The sequence below is a fragment of the Cavia porcellus genome, unplaced genomic scaffold, assembly GCF_034190915.1.
Source record: "Cavia porcellus strain 051 isolate PalLab524CR breed Dunkin Hartley unplaced genomic scaffold, mCavPor4.1 scaffold_29, whole genome shotgun sequence".
Classification (NCBI taxonomy): Eukaryota; Metazoa; Chordata; class Mammalia; order Rodentia; family Caviidae; genus Cavia; species Cavia porcellus.
In genome coordinates, this window is record NW_026947512.1 from 10,034,821 (window position 1) to 10,061,429 (window position 26,609).

The 26,609-nt window shown below is 34.0% G+C and overlaps 1 protein-coding gene and 1 non-coding gene across 6 annotated transcripts in view; both read left to right on the forward strand.

Annotated features, from left to right (window-relative positions):
* Positions 1 to 24,915, forward strand: part of Cop1 (COP1 E3 ubiquitin ligase) — a 174,263-nt gene extending 149,348 nt beyond the window's left edge. For 4 of the 5 annotated variants that reach the window (XM_063239818.1, XM_063239816.1, XM_063239815.1 and 1 more), the window contains 2 exons: positions 22,157 to 22,201; positions 24,581 to 24,915. In XM_063239818.1, the coding sequence (XP_063095888.1) occupies positions 22,157 to 22,201; positions 24,581 to 24,598 (63 nt within the window). In that variant the 3' untranslated portion in view covers positions 24,599 to 24,915. Of the gene's footprint in view, positions 1 to 1,512; positions 17,656 to 22,156; positions 22,202 to 24,580 lie in introns of those variants that run through there. The other variant, XM_063239817.1, reaches the window with a different exon arrangement.
* LOC111758316 (small Cajal body-specific RNA 3) lies at positions 10,935 to 11,076 on the forward strand. The gene has a single exon (XR_002792509.1). It is a non-coding gene; the product is annotated as a small Cajal body-specific RNA 3 (non-coding RNA).
* Positions 24,916 to 26,609: the final 1,694 nt, after the last annotated feature.

Below are 26,609 nucleotides of genomic sequence, written 5' to 3' on the forward strand. Positions count from 1 at the left end.
ATACCTAATTCTGGGACCAAAAAAGGACTGTAAAAATCTATACTTTGAAAAGTTTCCATATCTCTTTGGGAAATTATGTGAACAATCTAGTTTCAGAACAGATGAATCACACCACCACAGGGACAAGGTTTTGTTATACATAGCAACCCAGAGACTTAAATGGTGTGCCAGCATCTGCTAAAGAGAATAATTGTAATTTTAAATACCTAATATCTGTTAAATTCTGATATTCCCTTACCCACTTAAATAATAAAAAGAGTAGCGTGAACTTTTTTTGGTCACTTTTAAAAGTGCTGCCCCTCAGAAAACGTAAGTAGAGCAACAGACAGGTCTTTGTTCCTGTGAAATTTTTCTGAATCCTGCACTGCAGCTCCCCCTCACACTGATTGAGGAGTCTAAGAAGTTGAAAGAAACACTAGTCATAATTTTGCACATTATGAATAGCTAAAATCTGATGCAAATATTTCCTGATCATAAGAGAATATTTGACTTTTATTCAGAAATGATCACTACTTCATTTGCCGCCCTCTGTCATGTTTATATTATCTAGATAAGGAATTCAGTGGATTACAGTGGTTAACTTCCTATTGATTTTAAACATTTGCCAAATATTACAAACGCCTGTGGTCATATTATTATGTCATCACCAGAATCCCCTGGCTATTTCTCTTCTGATCTATCAACTTCCCCCATGTCTTTAGAGACAAGTTCCTATACAGTAATAGTTTAAAGACTTTGTATTCCTGAGGTTATTTTTTACTATGCCATTGTACTTGGTTTGATATGTTTATTTCTAGTTAATAGAATATATAATGAGATGATAACTTTGCTCAACACTGAGAGTAACTAGTGAGAAAAATAGTGAATAAACCAGAAAACAGTGCTAACATAGAAATACTGCAAGAACATCATGAATCATTATTTGAGTTTATTGCATTTCTGGGCTTCATAATCAAGGTAGACTCACACTGTCCAAATGAGCAACATCCCCAGGGTGCAGAGCATGATCATTATATAAATCTGAAAATTTGTATGAAATAGTCCACGTGTGTAAAGATGATATGAAATGATGTCAGTGATTTAGGATGCTAAGTACAACAAAAGTTAGTGGCTGAAGGTTCTTAAAACTGACAAAGGAGAGTGGTACTAATATGTAGAAAATGTGAATGCTACATTAATTTCTGATTTACTTAGAGTGACCCAAACCATAAAAGGATTTTGGATATATAGAGGGATATGTTTGGATCTACTTATATTTTTATTCCTATCTCTGCATATTAACTTTATTCATTTTATCACTCAACTGGTTTATGAATAATTGTACCTAAAATTTCTTTCAAATGTTCCCCCTAAAATATGTTGATTTCCTGCACTTAACAAGGAATTCTTATCTTAGATTCTTCTGTGAGCAGATAGTAAACAAGAGGAACTTCTCTTTATTTCTTCTCCCTTTTCTTCAACTCTGTTTCTCTTCTTCCTTTTATCTTTGCTCTCCTCTCTTATTTCCTCTAGCTGGATGGTTTATAACACTTTAGAAAATTTTCCTGACTTGGAAGAGGGCCAGTCTGAAAGAAACCTTATCTGTCTTGGGAATGGAAGGAAAGAAGATTCTGGGAGCGGACCTGACTTCCAGGAAGACCATGGCTCCCATCTCGTCCTCAGAGCCTCTCTTCCCTAGTGTGGAGATAGAGAAGGCCATGGGATAACAAAAGAGAGATGAGTGGGTGTGGGAAACTGAGGCAACTCTATTAGTTCTCTTTTTTCCTCTAAGTACTTTACATGAAGTATAAATTTTCCTCCTCTTAGATTCCACTACTATGTGGGCAGCCTTTGGGAAACCATTTGTTGTATAAGACATTTGAATGTTACAGTGAACTCCAGAAAATATGATTTGTGAAACCTGCTACTTGAAATCTTAAATATTTCATTGTCATATTTACTGTAAGAGAATTTGGTATCTAAGTGGTTCTTATAAGTGGTTTTTCGAACCTCTTTAAAAATAGTGTTTGTTGTATGAATGTCAATTTTGAAGCATAAATTGACACACGTTTAAGCTATCTACCTGCTTTTTTGTTTTCAGTTCTGCTTTTTGAGGAAAATAAACATTAATTTGGGAGTATATTCTGAATTATGTCATTAATCTATAAATAGTCTGCTTTATTACATGCTTAAAAATGTCCAGAATATTTTGAAGTAGGAAGGGATGGTTTCTGTGTCTTTTGATAGTTTCTACCAAATTTCCATAACAGTATTGAAAGGAAGGAAAGTGAATATTGGATATTATTTCCTTTTGCTTAAAAGCGCCTAGCAAATGTACTTGAATTGGTTGAATGCTAAAGTGCACATAATGGAAAAACATGATTTTTTTCCTAACTGAACAAAAATGTATAATAAATAAAGTGGAATTAGTAAAGCATAAATCTTTTCACTTGCAGAGTGAATGACAGCTTAAGGAGAAAATTGGTTTTGGCTAATTCAAACACATGTATTTGGTCTTTTATATAGTCTCACATTCTTTGTTCTCATGACCCTGTGCTGTACTGATATGACATCAAAATGTGAAGTTTTAAAGAGTGAATAGATCCATAGAAAGATGATTTCCCTCACTCCCTTTACTGGTGTATTTCTAATGATGAAGGTCAATTTTTTTTTCATCTGGTGATATCAATATTTGCACTTCATTTATGTAGTTTTATTATATTTATTATTTAAATTGTGTATTAGAGTCAAAACAAATCAAAATAACAAATTTCCTTCTCAGCTTATGTATGTTGTGTTGTGTTGTGTTGTGTTGTGTTGTGTGGTGTTACTCAGTAACTGAAAGCAGAAGCTGTTCTACAGAGGAACCCTCTAAATGCAATTACATTGTTCAGGAGATTCTTTATCCATCATTTGTGCTTGAGGATGTTACATTTTCCCACATTATGGAGACCTTTCAGAAAGAGAAGAATAGGAAAGATTGATTTGTAGTTTTACTAGTTGAACAAAACTAAAATTGATACTGGGATATTTGTGCTCCCAGTCTTTTTGGTACTGGGGATCAAACTCATGACCTCGTGCTTGCCAGGCAGGTGCTTATGCCGCTGAGCTAGATCCCTGGCTCTGTGCTCCCAATCTTTTGCCAAGAATTTAAAGAATAGTCTTACAGAATAGATGTAGTTTCTGTGTCTAGCTTTTTACATCTAACTGTAGCATATTTTTACTCTATGTTATAATGTCAGTCACAGACATTTAGATATACACAGGGTTCTTCAACTTATGATGGTTTAACTTGCAATTCTGTAACTTTACAATCCTGTAATAGGTTATGTCCATTCAGTAAAGCCGTACTTCAAAGTCTCTTTGTCTTTTTTTTTTTTTTTTTCTTTTCCTGGACAAGTAGTATATAATATAATACTTTTTGTGGTATTGAACAGTGGCAGAGAGCAACAGCTCAGTCAGCCATGCCGTCACAAAGGTGATCAGCCTGCACTCTACAGTGTACTGTATTGTAAACTGTGATGTTAAGTCTGGTATGGATAATAAATGTGTTTTCAGTTGATGCCATAAAGTTGAGGAGTACATTTGTTATTAGTCATTTAGCCTGCTTCTGATTTTTCTAAGTTTCAAAAACTATTGCTTTTTCCTTTTTATCTTACAATGTAATACTGTAAAATAAAATTCTAAGGTACATGGAGATGAGAGAGAGCTAGATCAAAGGTTCCAAAATGGTTTCTTGAGCTCTTGATACATACTGTTTTGATTTACAAAAAATAAAAAATGAACTTCCTTTTTCTGCTAACTGTGCTGACTGTAGAAGAGTAAGGAGAAAAGGTGAAATAAAGAGATAGAATCTATATGTATCGATTTATATTTGCATGTAGTTTGTATTTTGGGATCAGATCTCTGGATATAGCCCCAGTTCTTTCATTCTCTGTGAATCTTTTGGAAAACGTCTTACCCTCTTTGAATTTATTTTCTTGTTTCTAAAGGAATGTATTAGTAAATACCTCAGAGAGTTATTAGGAAGTAATTGAGATCATGCATGTCAAAAGATGTACATAGTGAGTTTTCATTAAATGGTTGTTCCTGCTGGTAATCAGTTGATGTGTAAGAACTGGGAAATTAATGTTTTAGTATCCATCCTGTTCTCATCCTTCTTAGGATTTCAAGTTATTCAGTGTGCAGAGACTTAAGAATGTGAAAAAAAGTACATTGTGAGCCTGCTTAAATGTGAATAGCCTGGTGAGAGTGAAAGCTGGAAATAGATTACAGAGAGACATTTTAAAAATCATTCTTGACCTTGCTGGAACCTTATCTGTGCAATTCTGAAGACCTCTAAGTAGAAAAACTCACATGAAGTTTAAATTTGTGATTTTTAAATTTTTTTTTATTTTAAAGAGAATAAAACAAAAAATGGAACAAAGCAAATCAGAACAAAACAATGTTAGCAACACAGAACTTCAAAGCAAGGTAACAGGATATCAACAGTGGCTACCATAATGTCTCTTGTTTTCTTTGAAATAGTTGACCATACCTTCACACATAACAATATCAGACATAACAAAATAGTATAAAACTAGTCAAAAGTATGAAAGCATTATAGGACTTTAAAACCAGATAACAGCAAATGAACAATAGAATGCTATCAAAATTGCATAGGAAAGACTGCAGAAGGTTGGGCCTGCTTCCAGAGTTTTACTTTGAATTTCAGTCTTAAAAATTGAAATGCTTCAGGTTAAATTGACAGGATCTACTGAAAAACCGGAATGACCACTCAAGGTTTATAGTAATTAATAGCTTTTTTGATTTATAATCTTAACATGTCTGGTTCTCATCTGCCTTTTCTCATGCATGCTAGATTTTTGGTGCCCAGTGGCCACCTGTAAGCCCAGTTATGGTTACAGTAAGACTATACTGATGATACTTAGGTCGACTAACAATGAGACCTTGTTTTTCCTCACACATAACAAATTCCCCAAAATGTTGACTGTCTGAGAAACTCTGGGCTACATTACTTCACCTTATTGTAGTGCCTCATCCCTCCAACTATAGAACATTCCTTAACCGAAGGAAAGATTTCCTGTATTAGAGTGGCATTGTCACCTCAGAATAAGAATTTTGATTGTTGATGCAAAAGGCTTCCTAAAGGAAATGTTTGAAGAGAAATTGAATTTTCTTTGACTAATTCCAGAAATTCTTATTAAGCAAATTGCAATAGCTTCTGTGGGCTGCAGCTCTAACATAGAACTATTTTACAAGTAACAGTGAAAAAAAATGTAATTCATTTGTATTAGGACAGTGTTTTGAACCTCTTTCCTTCTCATAGTCTTTGCTGTTTCACTCTAATGTTTGTGCTGCTGCTTTATTTCATGCCTTAACTTTAGTAGCTTTACAGTGTCAGCAAGATTCAGATAGATACTGTACTTGAATTTCTAGTGTATCTTAACTGTATCTTATGTTCCTCTAATGAACTTCTGTTCTAATCAATTAATAGTACAAACAATTATATGATAGAAAAATAAGACAGTGGGTTTTATCTTTTCTAACGTTGCTCTAAAGTTTTGATTGGGCAACTTAACCTATGTGTCAAAAGCACTAATGCTGAACATTCAGGTGTCCAGACTACATAACTAGTCTTTAAATATTTGCGTAAGTTAACCCCTTTCCCCTTTCTCTGTTAATAATTCCAGTACTAAAATGGACAGGATGAGTGTTTTTACACTTGTGATTCATATTAAATCAGTAAATGTGACTGACTAGTTTTCCAGATCCAAACCAGTCATTTGTTTATTAAAATAATAGCAGTTACCTCATTATGGTCGTCTGGGGTTTTGTAATTTGCCTAGTAAAGTTTTATTTTGGGATTTGTGGAAGAACGTTTAAAGCTTTTATTTATTTAGAGGATAAGGTGTTAGTGATTAAAAAGTAGTGTCGCAAATTCTTTTTATAATCTGGCATATTAACCTGATAGGGTTATAAGTAAAGACATACAGTATCAATCTGAGAATTGTAAGTGTTAGTTTTCTGCTCTTCCTTTTATTTAAAGAAAAAAGAAAATGGCAAAACAGAAAAAAAGGTAGAAAATAATACAGAATTTCAAAAAAATTAACACTAAGAAATCACTAGTTGATAAATTACATATTATCCTCTTAGAAATAAATGTTCAAGTTACAAAATCAAAGCATAAAAAGTGGATAGACACTCAAACACTGACAGTGCAAACCATTCTGTTCAATGATTCAATGAAAACTTAGTAATATGACCATCTGTCTTACACACTTTTTTTTTTTTTTTTTTTGGTCTTTTTCGTTTTTATCGGTACCAGGGATCGAACTCACGACTGCCTGCTTTCAAGGCAGGCACTTATGCCACTGAGCTAAACCCCCAGCCCCCTGTCTTACACACTTAAACATACATACAGTTATATCCTTTAGAGTACTTCCCTTGTCTTTCATTTTTACAATATCTATTATACATTTTGGATCTTATTACTCTTTCAGTTTTTTTTGTTCTTTTATTTATTCATTTTTATTTTTTGAGACAGGGTTTTGCTGTGTAATTCACACTGGATTTAAACTCACTATGTAGCCCTGGCTGGTCTTGAACTCTTGGTGGTCCTCCTGTCTCAGCCTACCAAGTGCTAGGATTAGTGTGTATACCAGGCCCAATCATTTTATAATTTAAAAATAAAAGCAAGAGACTCTAATCTTAAGCAAATCACTTTGCTTCTCTAGATGTACTGCTGTACAGGGTTGTTGTAAATTCAAATAAGGTTTTTGGCTGCAAATATTTAATATGTCTGATCATATTCATGAAAGCTACATCTATCATATTGAGGACAGACCTATAGTAGTGAAGAATTTCACATTCATCTTTTAATATATTCTTAAGAGAAAACAACTTCATAAAAATTTGTATTATTCAGACGTGGTAGCAACACATCTGTGATCACAGCACTTGGGATCACCCTAAGTTCAAGGCCAGCCTAGGCTACATAGTGAGGTCAGGGTCAACGGAGTTACATAGCAAGACTCTTGTCTCAAAAAACAAAAAATGAAACAAAACAAAATTGTTTTTATCCACATATCTCACAAATAAAAAGCAAGAATGGCTAAGCAAAACTATAAGTCATCTTTTTTTTCCAACTAAGCATGTTAAATCTGTTTATGAGAAAATGTCTTGAATTGGGCATAGGTATCTCACTTAGCTATATTTTAAAATGCTTTATAGGATTATGCTGAATTACTAATTTTTGCCTTTGAATAAATGCAGAACAAATCTAACTTTTGACATGGGCTTTGTAGAAAGAAACCTTAGAGTAAAATATCTATAATTAGAATAGTGTTAATCATAAGATCTGTTTTGTCTGATAGTAAAACAGCTATTTTGCCTTTTAATGATTATTACGTATGTATTGTCTGCCTTTTAATTTCAGCCTGTTTATGTCTTTGATTATAAAATATATCTCTGAGATACAATGTAAAATTCAGAAAATTTGGTCCAGTATTACTACTTTCCTTCTGCCTATTCTGGCTGCTATTATATGTGACATCCATGAAAAAAAAAAAATACTCATTGATTTTCTCCGTATAGTATTGAAATACCCAACTATAATTGCAACTCTTCTGTTTCTCCTTTGAAATCTGTCAGTTCTCGCTTTTTGAATTTTCAGTACTCTATTTTTATAGATATGTATAATTAAGATTGTCTTATCATCCCAGCGAAATAACTTCTTTATAAGAGATTACTGTTTCTTCTTATCTTTGATGATATTCCTTGATATGAAGTATATCTTTTCCATAATCAATATATCTAGTAGCATCTTCCTTTTGGTTAGTAATCACATATGTTTTTCTCTATGTGCTTATATTTAGCTTTATAATGCGGGGCTAGGGATTTAGCTCAGTGGCATAAGCACCTGCCTTGCAAGCATGTGGTCGTGACTTCAATCCCCGGTACCAATAAAAAAAATTTTTTTAAAGTCTCTTAAAATGAGTGTCTTATAGACTGTGGATCACTACTAGGTCTAGCTCTTTTAACTAATCTGAAAATCTCTTCCTTTTAAATAGTGTATCATTATTGATATTTTGGATTAAACTCTCCTTCATACTTTAACCAATTTTTTTCTATTTTTTGGTTATCTAGATTAAAATGGACATTCATTATGATTATTAACAATAATTTGTATTAATTTATTATTTATCTTTAAATTTTTTAGTGATTATCTTGAGGTTTACAGTATGCTTTTTGGTATAATGTAAATCTGTCTTTAAATATTATATTGCTTTATGCCCAATGTGGTGGCTCATGCCTATAATCCTGGCACTCAGGAGTCTGAGACCAGAGGATCGCTGCAATATGGAGGCTAGCCTAGGCTACAAAGTGAGTTCAAGGCCAGCCTGAACTACATAGTGACACCTTGTCTCAAAAAGACCAAAAAAAAAAAAAAAAAGAAAGAAAGAAAAGTATTATATTGCTTCAAGGATAGTGTAATAACCTTATTACACTATTTTCTAATTCCTTTATGCTGTCCTTTGTACTATTGTTGTCATGTATTTTGCTTTTGCATGTGCTATAACACAGATGTTGCTTATTTTGCTTTAAATATTAATCTTTTAGAGCAATTAAAAATAAAAATGTTATTTTATCTCCACTTTTATTTCTAGTATTCATATGTGTAAACTGATTTTTTTTATCTCATATAGCACACTCCTGCTTATAAATACCTTTGTTTTTCATTTTTAGAGTAGATTCACTAAGAGTGAGTTACCTATTTTAGGTTTTTCTAAGAAAAATCTTTACTTCTCTGTTTTTGAAAGCTATTTTTGTGGTGTTTTGTTTCCTGTGTTTTAAAGTGGTTGCACTATCTTCTTACTGCTTGCATGATTTCTCCTGAGGCATCTGCTGTGCTGTAATTTCTGTTCTTATTCCTCTGTACCTAATGCATACTCCCTCCACCTTTTCCTCCTGCTGCTTCTTTTAAAGACTTTCCTTTGTCTTTGGTCTTTAGCAGCTTCTAAATGATATGCTGAGGTGTGGAGGTTTTATTTTATTTTATTTTCTGGTACTGGGAATTGAACCCAGGGCATCCACACTGATCTACATTTTTATTTTTTTATTTTTGAGACAGCAGAAAATTGTAGTAGAAAACTACTGTTCAATAGTAGATCAGATTTCAAATTTAGTAGTCATTAATTAGAAAGTCATCATTTATAGTAACAGTAATTACAAATGTGAGTTTAATGCCATCCCTCTCCTGTCCATTACTCTTACATTGTGTTTGTGGTTAGTCCTCATATCTAAAATATTATTTACATTTGAGATTTTTCAGCACTCTGACATATTGCTACTTGTCCAACCTCATTTCTGTTTTCTATCACAGACCACCTTATTCCATTAAGAAAACTGTTCCATTCTTCCATTCAATTCCTGCTTCTAAACTTGTATTTGTGTTGTATTTGAAATACAGAAATCCCTATTGCCTTGTTCTCTTACTTGTGCTTATATAAATTGTCATCTTTGCTCCACCCAACTCCTATTGTTTTCTTTTGTCCCACCTCTAAATATTATTTCCTTAGTTTATGGTTTCTCTCCATTACTGATATAGCTGCATAATTTGCTTTACTGGCTCCATTTCAGTGTTCTTCTCTTGTTTGTTGTACTTCAATAGTGTTACCTCATTGCCTTGCTTCCATTTGAGAGTAAAATTACATATGCCAACAGTTACCACTTTAAGAACTACTTAGTTTTCGAGAGACAGAATAGATAAAATTTAAGTCTACTTAATGCGGAGCTCCCATTTTATGTTTCTAATCACTTCCATAAGTTCATAAATATGCTGACCAGAATAGCACTAGATTAATACGACTAATAATACAATACTGCTTGAGATAAAGACATTTAGGTTAGAGGATACTTAGTAAGAACAACTATTATTGATTTTTTGTGTCTGTAATTTGCCAGTAACTTTTTAATAAAGATGCAGTAGGGAAGATTAGATATCTCTTCTTATCCATTGTGGCAAAAACCTATATAACAAGATTAATAAGAGAAAAACCTACAAATTTATTCAATAGAAGTTTCATATAGCATAGAGAAGGCTTCAAAATGAAGGCCTAAAGAAACAGGTAAATTTGGATATTTTTGTGCTTAGAGTTGTTGAAGATGTGAACAAGCATAGAGAGGTATAAAGACCAAAGGAGGTAAAGTGACCATAATAAGCGTATGTTCAAATTTTTCTCTGTGTCCCTGTTTTCAGAAACATGGAAATTCCTTCTCAGTGGACATGGTTAGGCATTTGGAACAAAGGGCTTCTGACCTGCTTCAGAGGAAAGTCAGAGGGTACTTTTATGATCTGTTTCAGAGACTAGGAGAAAATCAGAGAGAACTTCCTGCTTTTGCTATTTCTTCAGATGCCAGTGTACTTTATTTTAACCTCACCAGTGCTTCACTGTATTTTCTTGGAATTTTTATAAAGAGTTTATCAAATACTTAGGTTATCTATTTTGTAGTTAAGAAATTGTCTAAAAGCAATTCTGTAGTAGAACCAAAATACAGATTCAAGTCCCTAAATTTCATTGTTTTCCTACTGTGTTGCATGACATCCCTAAAAAAGCAAAAAAAAAAAAAAACAAAACCCGACAGTTTTAGAAACCCAACTTGTCTGGAAGAAATTTGCAAATAACACTCTTGGAAATGCTCAGAAGCTCTTCCCAATATTCATTAATAGCACAGAATCTTTTTGCCTGTCTCATATGTTCTTATAAGCACATTGTTCTCTACCTCTGTTCAGTTTATCATCCCAGGACATGTGAAGAAAGTTGAAGGTAATAAGAGATAATATTTGAATGGTGTGTTGCAGGGATAATTCAGTCAATTAGGATCTCTGTGAGAAGACTGTGGAACACAAAAGATTAAATATGAAAGTTGTCTTAATTACAAAGTACACCAAAAATGGAAGCTGCGGAAACCAACCATGTAGACAAATGAAAAATTGCCTTTTGTCTACAGATTGCAGCGATCCTACATAAACATGGAGGTCTCTGTCTGACTTAGGACAGCCTGGCTAAGTCTGATCGTTCCCCTCCATACAACTTCTAAAACTGTCACTCTAAGTACTATGTTCTTTGCCATTTTTATTATGTCTGCTCCTTATAAAGGATTGCTTAAAACAATGAACAATCAAATGAAGTTACTTCTATATCCATTTTCTCTTTTTGAGGTATTTTTGGGTTTTTAAGGACAGGTTACTACGGTGATAACCTTGATTCTCAAAGTTAAATCTTTCCACGATTCTGATCACATACTGACTTGGGCAAGAAACAAATCAAATTTCCCCATAAGATCAACATTGAAGCTAGATATTGAGTTTAATTGGGTTCTTGTTCAGTTTGGTTTGTGACCAGCACTGTGGAAAGATTTAAGTTTGTGAACCAAGGTACCACTATATTACTCGATTGCTTTAAGGAACGTAGGGTCAGAAAGTAAAATACAGAAATACTAATTTTGCTAAGGGACCACATCAGTGTAACTACTCCAGAGTTAGTGGGAAAGGTCAATCAATATTTAAGATACAAAAGAGCTAATCAGGGGTAGTATCCATGAATTATGTTCATTAAAAATTAGTAGTGTAAGATGGTGATTTTTTTCCCAAAACACAATTTATGTAATCTTTTATCTGTAACCAAAGTTCACAAATGACCATTTTCAAGAAAAGTTTCTAAGTGTTTACTTCATAGGACTAAATTTGAAATTTTGGTTTTTCAGAGTATGTATACTATTGTAAGTTGAGAATAGGGGAAGGTGAAGAGACTGTAAGTAAGTGGCATTTCTAATGCACTGGGCTGGATATACAGCAGTAAGATACGCTGTAAGCAAGTCCCAGCTGGCTTTATCTATAGCTAACTGTGTAAAGATCTTGATTGTGATTCTGAAATTCCCATATTTCTTACCTGAGTAGTTTTTGCTTCAAATGATTATTGAGTATCCTTGTTTTTCTAGGCCCTTTATAAATTCCTAGTCTACTCCATTCATTTTAGTAAGCCACTTTGAGATTTTCTATGCATTGTGTATTTTTCTCCTAGTACTGAATTCGAAGTTTTGTTTTATCTTTACAAAAGTGTAAAAACTGAAGGTCCCTCACTAAAATAACCTCTGATAACAAATGAGAAATGTAAACACTATATGATTATAATTCAAGAGAAAAATATGACCAAAACTCTCAATTTATGTTTACAGATATATATGAAGAATTATCTTCACAGCTGTCACTTTCTAGACTGTCTCAAAGCCAAAAATTTTAAGTATTTTTCCTTAGTTTTTTAGTTTTGTGCTGCCCCATTTTGAATCTCCTCAATCACATGCCCTTCAGTTCATTCTCACATATAACTAGATGTGTAACTAGATCTCTCTACACTTTCCTGCAAGATCTTATTTGCCCCTCTATCTCCACAAACTCCTCTAAAGTCTAGTGAAAAGAATGTACTCAAACCAGATGTATGAGTACAAAATCCATTTGGTTCTTACGAATAACAAGTCAAGCTAATAATGTCAGTCAGAGACTTTCTTGAAAGTAAAAGCAGGTGAATATTTTGTATACTATCAGTGCTACTGACTACACAACCTACTTTGCTATCCGATTTTGTGGGGTTTTCCTTTCACTCACTTTCTCCCTCACAACATTAACTTCAAACCTCATAATAATATACAATGGCTGTTTACTATATCTCTACTGTTATACTTAAAGATCGAGTGGAACTCTATACTTTTATGGCCAAGGAATTACATAAATCAGATACAATAAGATGGAATTAGTGTAGCTCATCTCATACGTTCACAGGAGATTGGCTCATGAGGGTGCTATGCTCACCAGTGGGTTGATCTGTTAACAGGTTCATGGCTGAAAGTTCTGTTAAGAGATGGGGCCTGATTGGCAGTGGGTCACGGGGCCATCACCTGGATGAATGTGTTCCTGTCCCTAGCTCCTCTCTTCGTTTAATCCCTTGCTACCAGGAGATGAACAGTTTTCCTCCGTCGTGCCCTTCTACCATGCTATTTCTGCCTTGGGACCAACTCATTATGGAGTAAAACAAACTTCTCCTTTACTTGACTTATCTTGGGTATTTTGTCCCAGCAGTGAGAAAGCTAATTAATAGAATAGCTATACCAATTGTTTTAATAGATTGGCACTTGTGCAGGTTAAAAAATTTTGGCATCCATCCCTAATAACAGTTGTATTATACCTGTTCTAATTGTAAACATCAAACTTGAATATCAAGTGAAAAGATTAGTTAACAGGAAACACAGTAGAAGGCAAGGAGAAAATGTGCTACAACCTTGGGATTATGGTAGAGGTAGATTCCTGGCTAATGTAGATCTTCTTCCCTTTTGAGTATGGCTTTGTTTGCACACACATGCAGTGTTTTAAAATGCTATGAGTTTTGTCTATGTTATAAATTATAAATTTTGAATCAGTATCTGAAGTATTAAGTTAGACTTTCAAAATAGTAAAACACAGTAGAACAAGCCCTATAAGAAAACTGTCCTCACTAGACCAACCTTTGTATATATTTATGCTCATTTTTTCCAGAGGGAGCTGTTCGATGGTGCTGATTTTCATATTTTTTTTGGCAGAGACAGATTCCAGAATTTAGAGGACAGGTGTTTTGTGTTTATATTTATGATCATGTTATGCTCTTTTTTTTACCTTTACATTTAAATCTCAAATACATTCATTTCTGCTGTCTAGTTAGTTACTACTATTTTTAAATCTGACAAAGTGTAGGAAATATCCAATACTTTGGATAGCATATTTGCCATAAAATATCTGGCTCACCTTATCTTAGAGCAGTAAGAAATTTTTTCATATGAAATATTTTCGTTGTTCATTCAGAAAGATCTTTACTATAAAGCTTTAAAATTTTGGATTTGAAGATATAATAAGCCATCAAGCTTAAAAGCTATTTTGATTTGATAAGTAGTGTGAATAATTTCCTCCTATTAGATTTGCTTCAAGACCAGATATTTATCAGAACAAATAAAAAGAGTTGTAATAAAAAGTGATACTTTATTAAAACAAGGGTCCATCCTATCAAAAAGTGTAGCTGTACTACTTTATTCATTATTATTTTCATGGTTGAATATTAAAAGGGCTTCATATCATCCTAAGTAAGGTTGTCATTCTTAGCAAGGATATCTAATTGGATCTGAAAAGGAAAATTTAATGGGATGATCTTGAAAGTGTTCCCTTGTGATGAAATCCAATCTCCTGGTTTTCAGATTAGGATTAGGAGGTGAGATAGGGTATTTGACCTATCAGAGCCCTGTATACTGACTGTGGACCTTTCCTACATTTCCTGGTTCTGTGGCCAAGCCCTTTCCACTAGTGATATTACTTGAAATCATACAGTGAGATATATAAAAGGTCTAACTTTGCATATAGTAAGTCTTTTTGAAGTTTAGGTATATGAGATTTAAAATGCATTACTATATAGTATAGGAAAGCTCAGGCTCTCCATATATATTACCTAAGACTGCTTTCTCCTGCCATTCTGACTTTGTAAATTCAGGATGAAGCTCTTAGGAATGTGACAAACTCACTGAATCAGTGATACCAAGCAACATTAATAATTACCAATCTTCGCAAGTTGATTTCTGGCTCTGCTATTCTTTAGCTGTTTAATTTCTATTTATAAATCAAAATAAATTACTAAGTCTCCCTAAGACCATATTTTCTCTTTGCAGATAGTATCTCTCATTGGATAGCCGTGCATTTTAAATGAAGCAATCCATATACAGTTTTGCAAAGTAACTGGCCCGTGGTGCTCAATAAATTAAGTAATAATGATAGATTTTTCTGTACACTTACAGAAAGTAGTAAAATGAGTCAGTTTATTACCTATATTGTAAACACAATTTAGACAACTGATTCGATACTTTACAGACTGGAGGTATAGGGCAAGCTTTAGCCTTTTAGTTTAAGGAACAGGAACCCCTACTGATAGTTTGTGATTTTGTGTTTATTGTTTCTTAGATATATTTACATGTATTTTTACCCAGTTCTGAAAAACTAGATACTGGAAAAAAGGTCAGGGACAAAAAAAAACTATTGAGTTTACAAATGGTATTTATTCAAAACCTGTTGAAGATTCTTCTTGGAAGCTTTGCTTTACCTTTATAAGCTGTTGCATGCTGTCCATGTAAGCATAGATTTATGTCTGTATTAAGGTAAATAAACACTGTTCTCTGAGGGAAAATCTCTTAATCCAATTCAGATACAAGTAAAACATTTAACTTGGATATTCAAAAACCATAGAAACTCAAATCTTTTTAAAAAAATCTTTTTAAGGAAAGAATAACCGCAGGTCAAGAAATAGACTTACTCAACAGGATAGAGCATCACAATATCAGAACATTCTTTGTCTCGTTTGTATTTGAATCAGCATGCCATGAGGTACATAAAGGCGTTAGGATGGACTGAAGGAAATAGAGAGGAATGATGAAATTGGACAATTGAATGGTATTGCTTAAAGCATTGATTGAAAAAAATTCAGAGAGTTCCTGCATATTATACCTGCCTCAAGAAAAAAAGGCCTATTCATAAGACAGCTGTGGACCATGCATAAAAAGAATTGAAAGGGCAGATTGACTTGAAAGTATTTGATGGTTCCAGTATCCTAAATGGATATTGATTTGGCTGAACACAGAGTCTGTGAACTTCTACATGGGAAGAGAAGCCAATTTAAATTTTAGGATGTACAAATACTAACATACTTCTACCTTAACCCACCTTACACAAAGAAAAAAAAAAAAATGAGAGACAAAAGCCCATACTTTTGTTTATAATCTTACAATGAAAAGAACTTAAGACAGGTATGGTCTTTTATTTTCAGTGACCAAATCATCACTTTCTCTTTGGCAATGAAAAAACAAGACATTTGTGTTCAGAAAGAGAACTCGAAATAAATCAAGATGTAGAAAATATTACAGAATTAATAGATATAACGTAAATTTAATTCTTATTATTTGAAGCCTATATACTTTAGTTATATTTACTTAATATTAAATCGAGCCATATTCCTCACTGTTTTGTATCCTCTAGGGACTGTATTTGTAGACATTCTGTGTTACACAGAGTGATTTACCGTTCCTGTTTTAATAAATGCTTTTCTAAGGGATTTAGGTGGATATACAGTTTTAATGTAAATTCAAGGTTTATAAGACACACTGTTCAGTTACATTAATTTTCACTAGCCAAGTTAGCTGTATCTCTTGGTTTTAGAGGATAAATCTAAATAGTACTTCAGTGTACATTTTCCATTTCACTTAGTGTTCTCTCCCTTCAACCTGGAACTCAAGCTTAAAGATCATACCTCTGGGGGTTTACTCCTCCCATCAATAAAATCTTGAAAGAACTCACTTTCCTTATTTTTATGACACAGACCATAAAAGTGGTTTGGGAGAAAATTTTTTAGATCTTTATTTGGCAGATTTTAAGCATCTAAGTGTTGAGAGAGGAGTATCTTAGATTAGTGTTCTGATAAAGAGTGCTGGAGTCAGGTTGCCAGGCTACGTTCAATTTGCCATTGGGCATTAGCTGCAAGGCTCTGAACAAGTCACGTGTGCATCCATTTGTACATCAGTTTCCTCTTCAATGAAATTAGAAAAATTGTATCTTCCACATGGTGTTACAGAATAAAACTAGAAAATACACAGAAAGTATTAAATAGTAGCAAAATAAATGATGTGAATAATGTTGCGTCTTCAACATAACTAGACAGAAGTGTTTGATTTAATTCATCAAATATTCTACAATGTAAAAATATATTTTCATAGGTTATTTATAGGAATACATGGAACATAAGGGCCTCTTAGTAAAGTTTGTCTGTGAGGACTCTTCCTTGTAACATCTTACCTCTGCCGATAAGGTTGTTACCCCCTTGGTGTGGGCAGTGGCTTAGGGTCCCAGAGTAGGAGGACATACCTTCACAAACATCATTTATGATTTGTTTTCAGGCAGAAAGGAAGAAGTTTAGATAGTTGACCTTTGTGTGCCTTTTCTCAGTTGCCGTCTACTCAGATATCCTGGTACCATAGTGATGTATTGGGGTTGATACAGTCTGATTTCCTGCAGCACCGAAGAAAACTAGTCCTATGTCTTCCTTGCATAAAGACATTCACTTCCTCCCTGTTAAACTTAAGTAAAATTCAGGCTCTGGTATGATACAGTTTGTATGCTTAACCCAACTCTTGTTGCCATCTAATTTACACACAAGTTGCTTTCTAGTTCAAGTTTGTCATCCCAGAATTTCTCTTAAAATTCATTGTGTTTACATAATCACATTCCTTTACCAAACATATCCTCCGTCTTTTTTATTGAGAAATTTTAACTTTGTATTTTTCCATATCCTACTTGTGACATTATTTATGAAGCTTTTCTTATCTTTTTTCAAGTTTAAGATGACCCTTTTCTTGCTTCTGTAGTTGCCCCTTTGAACTTACTTCTGTGAGAATGTAATACTACTCTGTTCCCCTGCGGGTCTGTAATCTCAAGATCAAACTGCCGTACTCTTTAAAATTCAGTACCCAATGTCGTATCTACTATGTAATTGTCTACCCTCATGATGGTGACTATATGGATGTTGATGAATAAATAAAATGTATTTATGAAACATCCCTCTTTATCTCTTGTCATGAATTCCTTATTCAGAAATGTTGTTTGGTACTTTTTCTGTTAGCAGTACAGGCACTCTAGCTTTTTTATGATTAATTTTTATGAAGTGTTATCTTTTTTTATTTTTATCTATATTGTTACATTTAAAACATTTTCTTATAGACACCATAAAGTTAACACTTGCTATTTCATCCAATCTTATACTCTCTGCTCTTTAGTTATAGTACTCAGAGCATTTACTTTTAAATTATTAAAAGTTTGGGTTTATATCTGTTACCTTTTAAAAATAATTATCCATTATTAATTGTCCCTAGTATATGTTCATTTTCCCTAATTTTCTTTTCTTTTTCTTGAGTATGTTAATGCATTTTTCTTCTTTTCTGGTTTATTAGCTATAACATTTCTTTTATATTTTAAGTCAGTTTTCCAAAGTTTGTAATATTCATGTTTAACTTGTTGCAGTGTCTTCATATTATACCACTTTGAATAAAATCTCTTTAACTTTGCTCTTTTGTTGTATGTATTTTAGTTGTTTATGTGATAAGCACCATAACACATTTATATTATTTTTGCTTTAAGTATGCAACTATCCATTAAAGAAATTTAAAGATATGAAAGCAAATATCTTTTATCTGAATTTTGAGTTTCCAGCAATCAAATCCCTTTTTTATATCTGAATTTTTATGATAAAATATCCCTTCCACTGGAAGAGCTCACTTTAACAGCTTTTTTACTGTACAAGTCCACTTGACACAATAGTACAAGGACAAACAGATAATACATAAACTAATGAACATGAAAATTTTTCAGTAAAATTTAAATACAAAACACAGGTAGTAGGGTAGTATATGCAGCCCACAGGCTATAGTTTCCTGACCCCAGGTCTACAGAAGCATTTATCTGAAGTCTAGTTTAGTCCTGCTAATAAAGGATAGCACCCCCAACCCAAGATTCTGGTCCATGCCCTGAATGTTTTAATGACCTAAGTGCTTCCAAGCAGAAAGCAAGGATGGTTATGAGACTGACCACATTTGTTTCCCTTCTCTCAGGGAATGCAGTCCTATTATTCAGTGTTGCATATATATTTTATCCAGTTTCTTAGTTATAGTACAAGGCTAAATCCAGTCCATTAACTTGCTCATGATTTTAACATCATGGCTGTTAAGACCCTTAAGCATGCAACCAAAGAGAAAGCAGTTCCAGCAGTCACAGATTTGTTAGTGGAAGTTAGTGTGCTATCACTGATATAAACAAGTTAATGTTTGCGTGGTTCTATTTTTATGAAAACCTGATCATTTTTGTCTGAATCTCTTCCTGTTATGAAAAAAAAATTACAGTTACTTTATTAACTGAGTTTTGAAGAGAGTTTTCCTGCAGAACTACCAGTTTCTGAAATAGAAGAAGGAGATAATGAGAATTACTGCCTGGCACTTTTATTTTACTTAGCGAATAAAAACAACCCATTGAGCCAGAACTTATTTATATTAGGCTGTGTCTATGTTAATGAAGCTACAGCTCACAATTACCAGTCATCCCAAATGCAAACAAGACTCTTCAAAACGTTAAGGTAATAACTTTGTACGTATTGCCATCAGATCTCTGTTAGATGTAAAAAAAACTGGTATTATTTTTCTGTTGTGTGCAAAATTAATTTGTCTTAAACTAATGTCTGGCTGACAGTTTAATCCTGAGTCACTTTTTCATAATTATATAATCTTTTGATAGAGAAGTGCTGAGATGTGAAGTCATTATTTTTGTTTCATTGTTACTTTAAACAGTTTTGAGCGTTGATAGGAATTACTGTGCCACTTTTATATCAATCCTAGAAGACCATTCAGACTAGGCAGTCACTTTATATGTTAGCATTTTAATAAGTGAGATATTCAATGAATAAATGAAATACTCATTTCTCTCCACAAGCAAACGTGTTAAGAATTCATTCTCTCATAGCATCTACTGACATCATCTATTAATGCCATGGTAGACTTGGGTTTGCAAAAAGTGATCATATCAGATGTCTTCTTTCTAGGATTTTTGTGTATTATAGGTTTCCAACTTATCTTGTGTGATTATATAGCTAAATTATTTATATTTAGCATCCCCAATCCAGAATCTCAGAGTCTTAAAACTTTTTGAACACCAACGTGAGACCACAACTGGAAAAGTTCACTCCTGACCATTTGTGACAGGTTGCAATCAATATATAGGTGCACTCAAAATGCTGTATAAAAGTACCTTCAGACTGTATGTGTAAAGTGGATGTGGTCCTGAGTTCAATTGCCAGTACCAAAGAAATAAAAACAAATAAAATGCATATGAAACATAAATAGACTTGGATCCTATCTCCAAGATGTCTCATGTATATATACAGGTATGCCGAAATCTAAAACAATTCTGCTTCCAAGCTATTCAGATAAGGGATATTGAACTGTATGCCATACTCTTCATGCTTTCCTTTCACTGGAATCAGATGCTTAAATTACATGATTTATAATCTTTGTCTCACAGAATGGATTCACTGCAGTGCCCCCAAGCCAATCTTTACAAGATTTCTCTACCTTTCTCCTTTATACTCAAAAGTGGTTAGAGCCAAAATAACAAAATGAGTAGAACTTTGGACTGTAAATTTTTCATTTCCCTGAAATCTTACGTTCCACAGCAAAGAGAACAATTCTTGATAGCTATAGCTTCTGATGGTAACAGCTTATGTGAGTAGTTTTTTTGGAAACTAGTCTTTCCCCTTCCTGAATGCAAGTCCGATTGGTCAGGCTTGTTTTCAGCTTCATTTCTCCATGGTGTTTATGGGAGAACAATTTCTGGGTCCCTAGTGGTGGTTCTGATATCACAAATCTTTTTATTTTTTCCCTTTCAGTTTTTCTGTGCTAGGAAGAAATCTTTATTGTATCATATAATACGTCTTTTTTGCTGTTTCTGAGATAGGCATAAAACTTCTACTATCTGGCTAACTCAAGATGAGTTACATTTGTTAAGATCTCAGACTTCCATCAATCATATTTTAAATTCAGGTCACTAAAAGAGTGGGTAAATCCCACATTTATCTTCCCAGTTCCATCATTTCAAACCTCCTCCCAGCATAGAACCTGAATCTCTGAACATTAAGTCCCAGAAACAGGCTAATTCTCCCAAAGAGGCTATCTAAACTTACTCTAAGAGTGAATTCAATATTACCCATATTCTTATTTTCAAGGACACATATACTGATTTTAAAAAAAAACCTTAGCTAGGAAAACATCAATTCCCATGTGCACATGTCTGTTGCTTGTGGAAAAAACAACTATGACCTTTAATGCTATCAACACTGACTACATCAAAGGAGTGTTCCAATCCCATTAGAAAAATCTGGGATTAAAAAAAAAGAAAATCTGGGATAATAGAAGAAATTATTTGTTTTTTATATGTCAGTACTAGCAAGGTAAGCAGTTTTCCAAAGTAACCTTACCAAGAATCAAAAGGCAGATAAAAATAGAAATGTAAGCCCAAATTACTTATATAGTATCAAGGAAACTAAAGTGTGTAATTCAGCTTGACTGTAGTAACTTGAGCACCATATAAGCCAAAGTTTTCTTTCACCTCATAATTTTCTTGACACGTTGGAGGATGTACATGTATATCATATCCTTCCCTGCAGTGTGCCTGCTGTATCTGTTTTTCACAGCTGTCAGTTGAATTCACTCTGCATTAGCCTTATGGCAGTCTTGAGTCCATTCGCCCCTTAGGTGTTTACTCCAGAGAGCAAAAGACTGCAGAATGTGTCCAGCTTCCATACCGTGCTAGCAACCCTGTTTCACAGGAGGCATGTCCCAAATCCTACTTCTTGAGATTTTTTTTTTCTGATTAACTAATTCTTCATTTTTTCGCCTGAATTGGTTATTTTTCAGGAAATTTCCCTCAAGGCCTAGAATATAAAAAACACTTCATGACACAAAGTGTTCATTCAAGTAATTCAAGATTACTAATAATACATATGCTGAATGATACAATAATTTTGTAAAAGATAGCATCACTTCTTCAAGACAAATATTGCCCTTTTTTGTTTTCCTAATGATCAGTGACTACCCATAGAGGATTGTACTAAGATACTGGCAGCATTCACATCAGAGGCTGGTATTTAATGGCAGAAACAGTGAAAGAGGAGTAGGGAAAGCAGTTGCTCTCTTTTTTGTTTTTGTCAGATTATTCTTGCATTTTATTTCAGTCTTTGTTTCTCTTAACTTTCCTTTCATTGGGGACTCTTTTTCCTTTTACTTTCCTTGAAAGTCAAAAGCTTTTTTAATCTACTTCTAGCTTTTTATTAAAACTTATTTCTCAAAATGTAGGGGTTTATATTTAAAACTCATAGTTAAAAGCATGTTAAAAGTTGGATCTCCATTTTTTAGATTTTGTTGGTGTCTTAGGAAAAAATGAAAGGATGAAGAGGAAATTATTTTCTTGAACTGCTCGCTAGGAAATCCTTATATGTTAAAAGCTCTTGTTCTTTTCTAGGAGTCCAATGTGCTGATTGCTGCTAACAGTCAGGGTACAATTAAGGTAAGCTGTTTTATACACCTCCATTCTGAAATCAGACTCAGTTTTAGACTACAACAGGATCCTGAAAATAGATAATTGTCTGGAGCCTGAGAGATCATTCCAAATTATGAGTCTCTGTGTCCTTGAAAATGTCTTGAATGAGAAAAGAAGTGCGTAGCTTTCAACTACGGAGATGACAGTCTTTGTTGAGGTAGTACAGGTTAATAGGTGGTCAGCCTGAATAACAGAAGATTCTGCTGAGCACTCACTGTGGGCCAAGCACTGTGTAACTTCTCTGACAGTGCTGCTGCTGTCCCACTGAGATAGCAGGAAGTACTTACGCACTCACTTCATTTAAACATGCTCTCTTAATTTTGTTCTTCGTCTTATTTTTCTTCCTTCTCTTCCCTGACAAGTGGATGTTTCCTCAGTTGCCAAAGTGTAGGGGTCAGGTAGGTGGGACTGATAAGTGTTCACGTGAAAATTAATTGATCATGTGATCGTGCCATTACTGAAAATCCCTTGGCACAGTCTCAGTCACAAATTCATGCATAGTTTTTCACAGGCTTTCCTTTGTAGTTAGAAGTTCAAGGAAGTAAAAAATTTTATGTAATTATATTATTGAATAGCCATTGGGCATGATACATTGGATAAATAATTCCTGAGCTTAGCAGTGAACTTTCTAAACAGGACACCAGTTTGGTGGAGGCATTAACACATATTCTGAGATTGCCTGTTTTCTGCAAGTATTTTTTCTGAACTATCACAAAATACCTTTTTTTTTCTTTTTTTTTTTTTTTTGTAGCAGAAATCAAACTCAGGGCATTGAGCCATTGTTTGTGCTTGTGCTGTTAAACTTTATCCCAGCTTTTTATATGCTGTGGTCTGTTTTACCTGCCAGTAGGCATTGACTTTGTTATGTATCTAGATAGAGAATGACCCAGCACCAGCCTAACATATCCTGTGTAGCTGAAATAGGCAAAACCTGAGCAGAAGGACAGCAGTGTTAACTGGTCAAACTAATTTACAGGATAGTATGTCCTCTCTTAGGTGGCTAGTTTCTGTATTTGCAAAGTCTCTTCTAAAGAGTTACCATGAACAGCTTAAAAAGAGTTTTCTTAAAACCAATATGTGTTATGTTCTAGAAGCCTCAGACAAAATGGTAGAAGAGTTTAGAATCTTTGATTTAAATCACTCTGTAGTCTTGTCAGTCTGTTTATCTTTTCTCATGGCAGGGCATGAATTGAAAAAGGTACACTTTCTTCAACAAGTTTGGTCTTTGAAGCAATTGAATTTACTAATGTCCCTACAGGAACTCAAAGCTTCATTGATACTCACAGAATCTCACCAACGAATCTAAGAGTGCTCAGTAGCACTGACCTCTTACACTAGCCTACTTGCCTAAGAAAGACGAAAAACATTACAGAAGCATAAGTCAAGGCTTTGAAGAGCAGGAGGGAAAGGGTTACATCTTTAATCTTTGCCACTTAGAATTGCAGTCTCCATGTAACATCCTTTTTGACAGTGTCTCATTATTTTCATGTTCTCTGTCATTTTTGGCCATTTGACTTCTCATATTCTTATGTGTAGTTTTAGTGATATCATAACCAACTTGTATGACAAGTTACTACTTTTAATACTTGACAAAATAACTTGACCTTAGATGATTGACCTGGAAATGAAAGCAGCAGTAGGAAAAGGCAACATTCTAGGTCTGTATATCCCGATTGTGATTGCCAGTGTTCGTTAGTGTTTGATCAAACTGATACTTATCAGTACAAGAAAATACATTGTTAGAATCCTAAACAATTTTCTCAAGAATATGTAAAGAGGGGGCTGGGGATTTAGCTCAGCGGCATAAGCGCCCGCCTTGCAAGCAGGCAGTCCTGAGTTCAATCCCTGGTACCGATAAAAAGGAAAAAGACAAAAAAAAAAAAAGAATATGTAAAGAGCTGTGTGTGGTGGTACACACCTGTAATACTAGTACTTGGGAGGCTAAAACAGGATTGCTGATTGTTTGAGGCCAGCCTGGGCCACTTAGTGAGTTCAAGACCAGACTGAACTACACAGCGAGACCCTTTCTCAAAAAAAAAAAAAAAAAAAAAAGATACCCGTAGGTATTCAAAACGTGTCGTCCATGCCAATTCATTTATCCATATTTCATGTAGTTTACTTTGAAGGCTCTCTAACTCTAGAGATAATTGATCTTAAAGAGTTCATGCAACAGTAGAAAATAAAGGATTAATGTTTAATCCATTCATATTCTTCTATATTATGCCAGTTGGTATACATTTTTTTACTTGGTTTTCTGTTCATGAATGTAGATGAGATTCATTAAATTCTTTTTCCATTTTAAAACTATTTTATAAAACTACTCTTTTTTTTTTTTTCTCCAATTAGGTGCTAGAGTTGGTATGAAAGGTTTACGGAAATCAAATTGTGCTTGTTCCTGCTGAAACACATCTGCAGCTGACAATGAGAGAAGAAACAAATGTTATGTGCTGTCTCTCCCCAAAGTCATCATGGGTTTTGGATTTATTTTGAGTACTTTTTTCCTTTTTTTTCCTTCTTTATGACCTTTGGGACATTGGGAATACCCAGCAGACTCTCCACCATCAATGTAACTCCATGGACTTTGCTGCTGTTGGTGGTGTGATTATCTAATTTTTGTGATAGGGAAACAAATTCTTTTGAATAAAAATAAATAAAAAATAATAAAAGTTTATTGAGCCACAGCAGAGCTGGAAAAGTTTGTCAAACATGATGAAAAATACTCTTTGAAGAAGTGGCACTAAAATTTTTAAAAAGTACACCCCTAAATGGTAGAGTAATACACCAGTGAGTAATTTTAAGGTTCATATTTCCCAGTCTTTTTGGACTTACACTTATCAGTGTAAACAGAGTATATAGTTTATAAGATTCATTCCATTGAACCTAATGTTTAAGTAAAAAGATTACTTTATGAATTCCTTTCTTCATTCTCTGGCCACATTTGTTTCTTTTTTGACCTGGTAGGCTCACATTGGAACAGAAAACAGTCTTTATATCAGCTCTTTCTCTCTTTGCCTTTCCCATGTCAAATATGTATACAAGTAGCCCTACGTGTAGGCAGCAAGTCAACTTATTTTATAAAAATTATAGCAGTTAAATAGTCCTAACTATTAAGACCATCCAGGGCTGAGCAGTGAGTTGGAGCAAGGATCAGCAAAACTTTCCAAAACAGGCCAGGTAGTAACTTTGTTAGGCTTTGCAGCCCCCACGGTCTCTGTTGCATTGGCTTAACTCTGCCAGTGTAGTAGGACAGCAGCCACAGACGGGGTGTGAAGAAATGAGCAAGGCTGGGAAAGAAGTGGAGGGTCCGATTTTGCCTACAGATCATGGTTTGCCAGCTCCTGGCTTACGGAAGAGGGTCAAGCCCTGTTACCAGATTTCTCTTCTGTTGTCCAGTTACTTTTATAAATAGTTTTCAAATTATAAAGGGAAAGAAATTAGTAAAGCAGTCATTTAAGCAAAAGAACAATGAGCTACTTTAAAAGTAAACACTTTCCAATAAAAGATAAAAGGAAAATTATACATTAAGCACACACTTGGCGAAGGTTGATGGATAAAGATAAGCATAAGAGTATTCAAAGTATCTCATTCTGTCAACTTGAATCACCACTACCTATAACAAGCTCATGTTTATTTTCTGAAAGTTTTGAAGCCAAGTATATGTTGGAACATACTTTTTTAATACTAGAAAACTAATTAGACTACATGTATGTTAAATAACTTCCAAGGGTCTGGAGAAATATTCCATATCAAACACAATACTTTGCAGCAAATTTTATGAATGTTCACATTACATGAGACTCGTTAAATTAATAAATGCTAAAAACAGTATTGTATGTATTCAGGTCAAGTTTTAACCACCCAGCAAATTTACCTCAAACTTAGGTGAAATTTTTTACTTTCTAGAACTTGAAAAGAATTAAATCATACTACTTCCAGGAATTAAGACCTGATAAACTGTTGGACTGAATTCTGAGCAGAGAAGCTAGTATTACTCAAAAGTTTCACCGGTCACCAGTGAAAGTCATGGTGTTTAGACATTGTTTTCAAAATTATAAATGGCTTCTTGTAAAAATGTGGAAAAATTTCAAAGGTGGATTCTTAAGGGAATTCACATAGGGATCTATGCCCTGAAATTTATCAAAATTAAATGCAAAACAAAAGTGTGCAGGACTGAGGTACAATTTAAAATAGAGTGGACTGTTGGTAGGCAAGGAGAAAAGGCCAATATTGAGGCCCCTTCTAAGGGATGGGTGGGAATTTGAATTTTCTTATAACATAGTTGAAGGGAAAGGTTAAAGGGAATAACATGATCTGATTTATGAAGACTAGATAAATGGGGAAGGAGTTCATGGGGGATTGGACATAGAAGCATGGT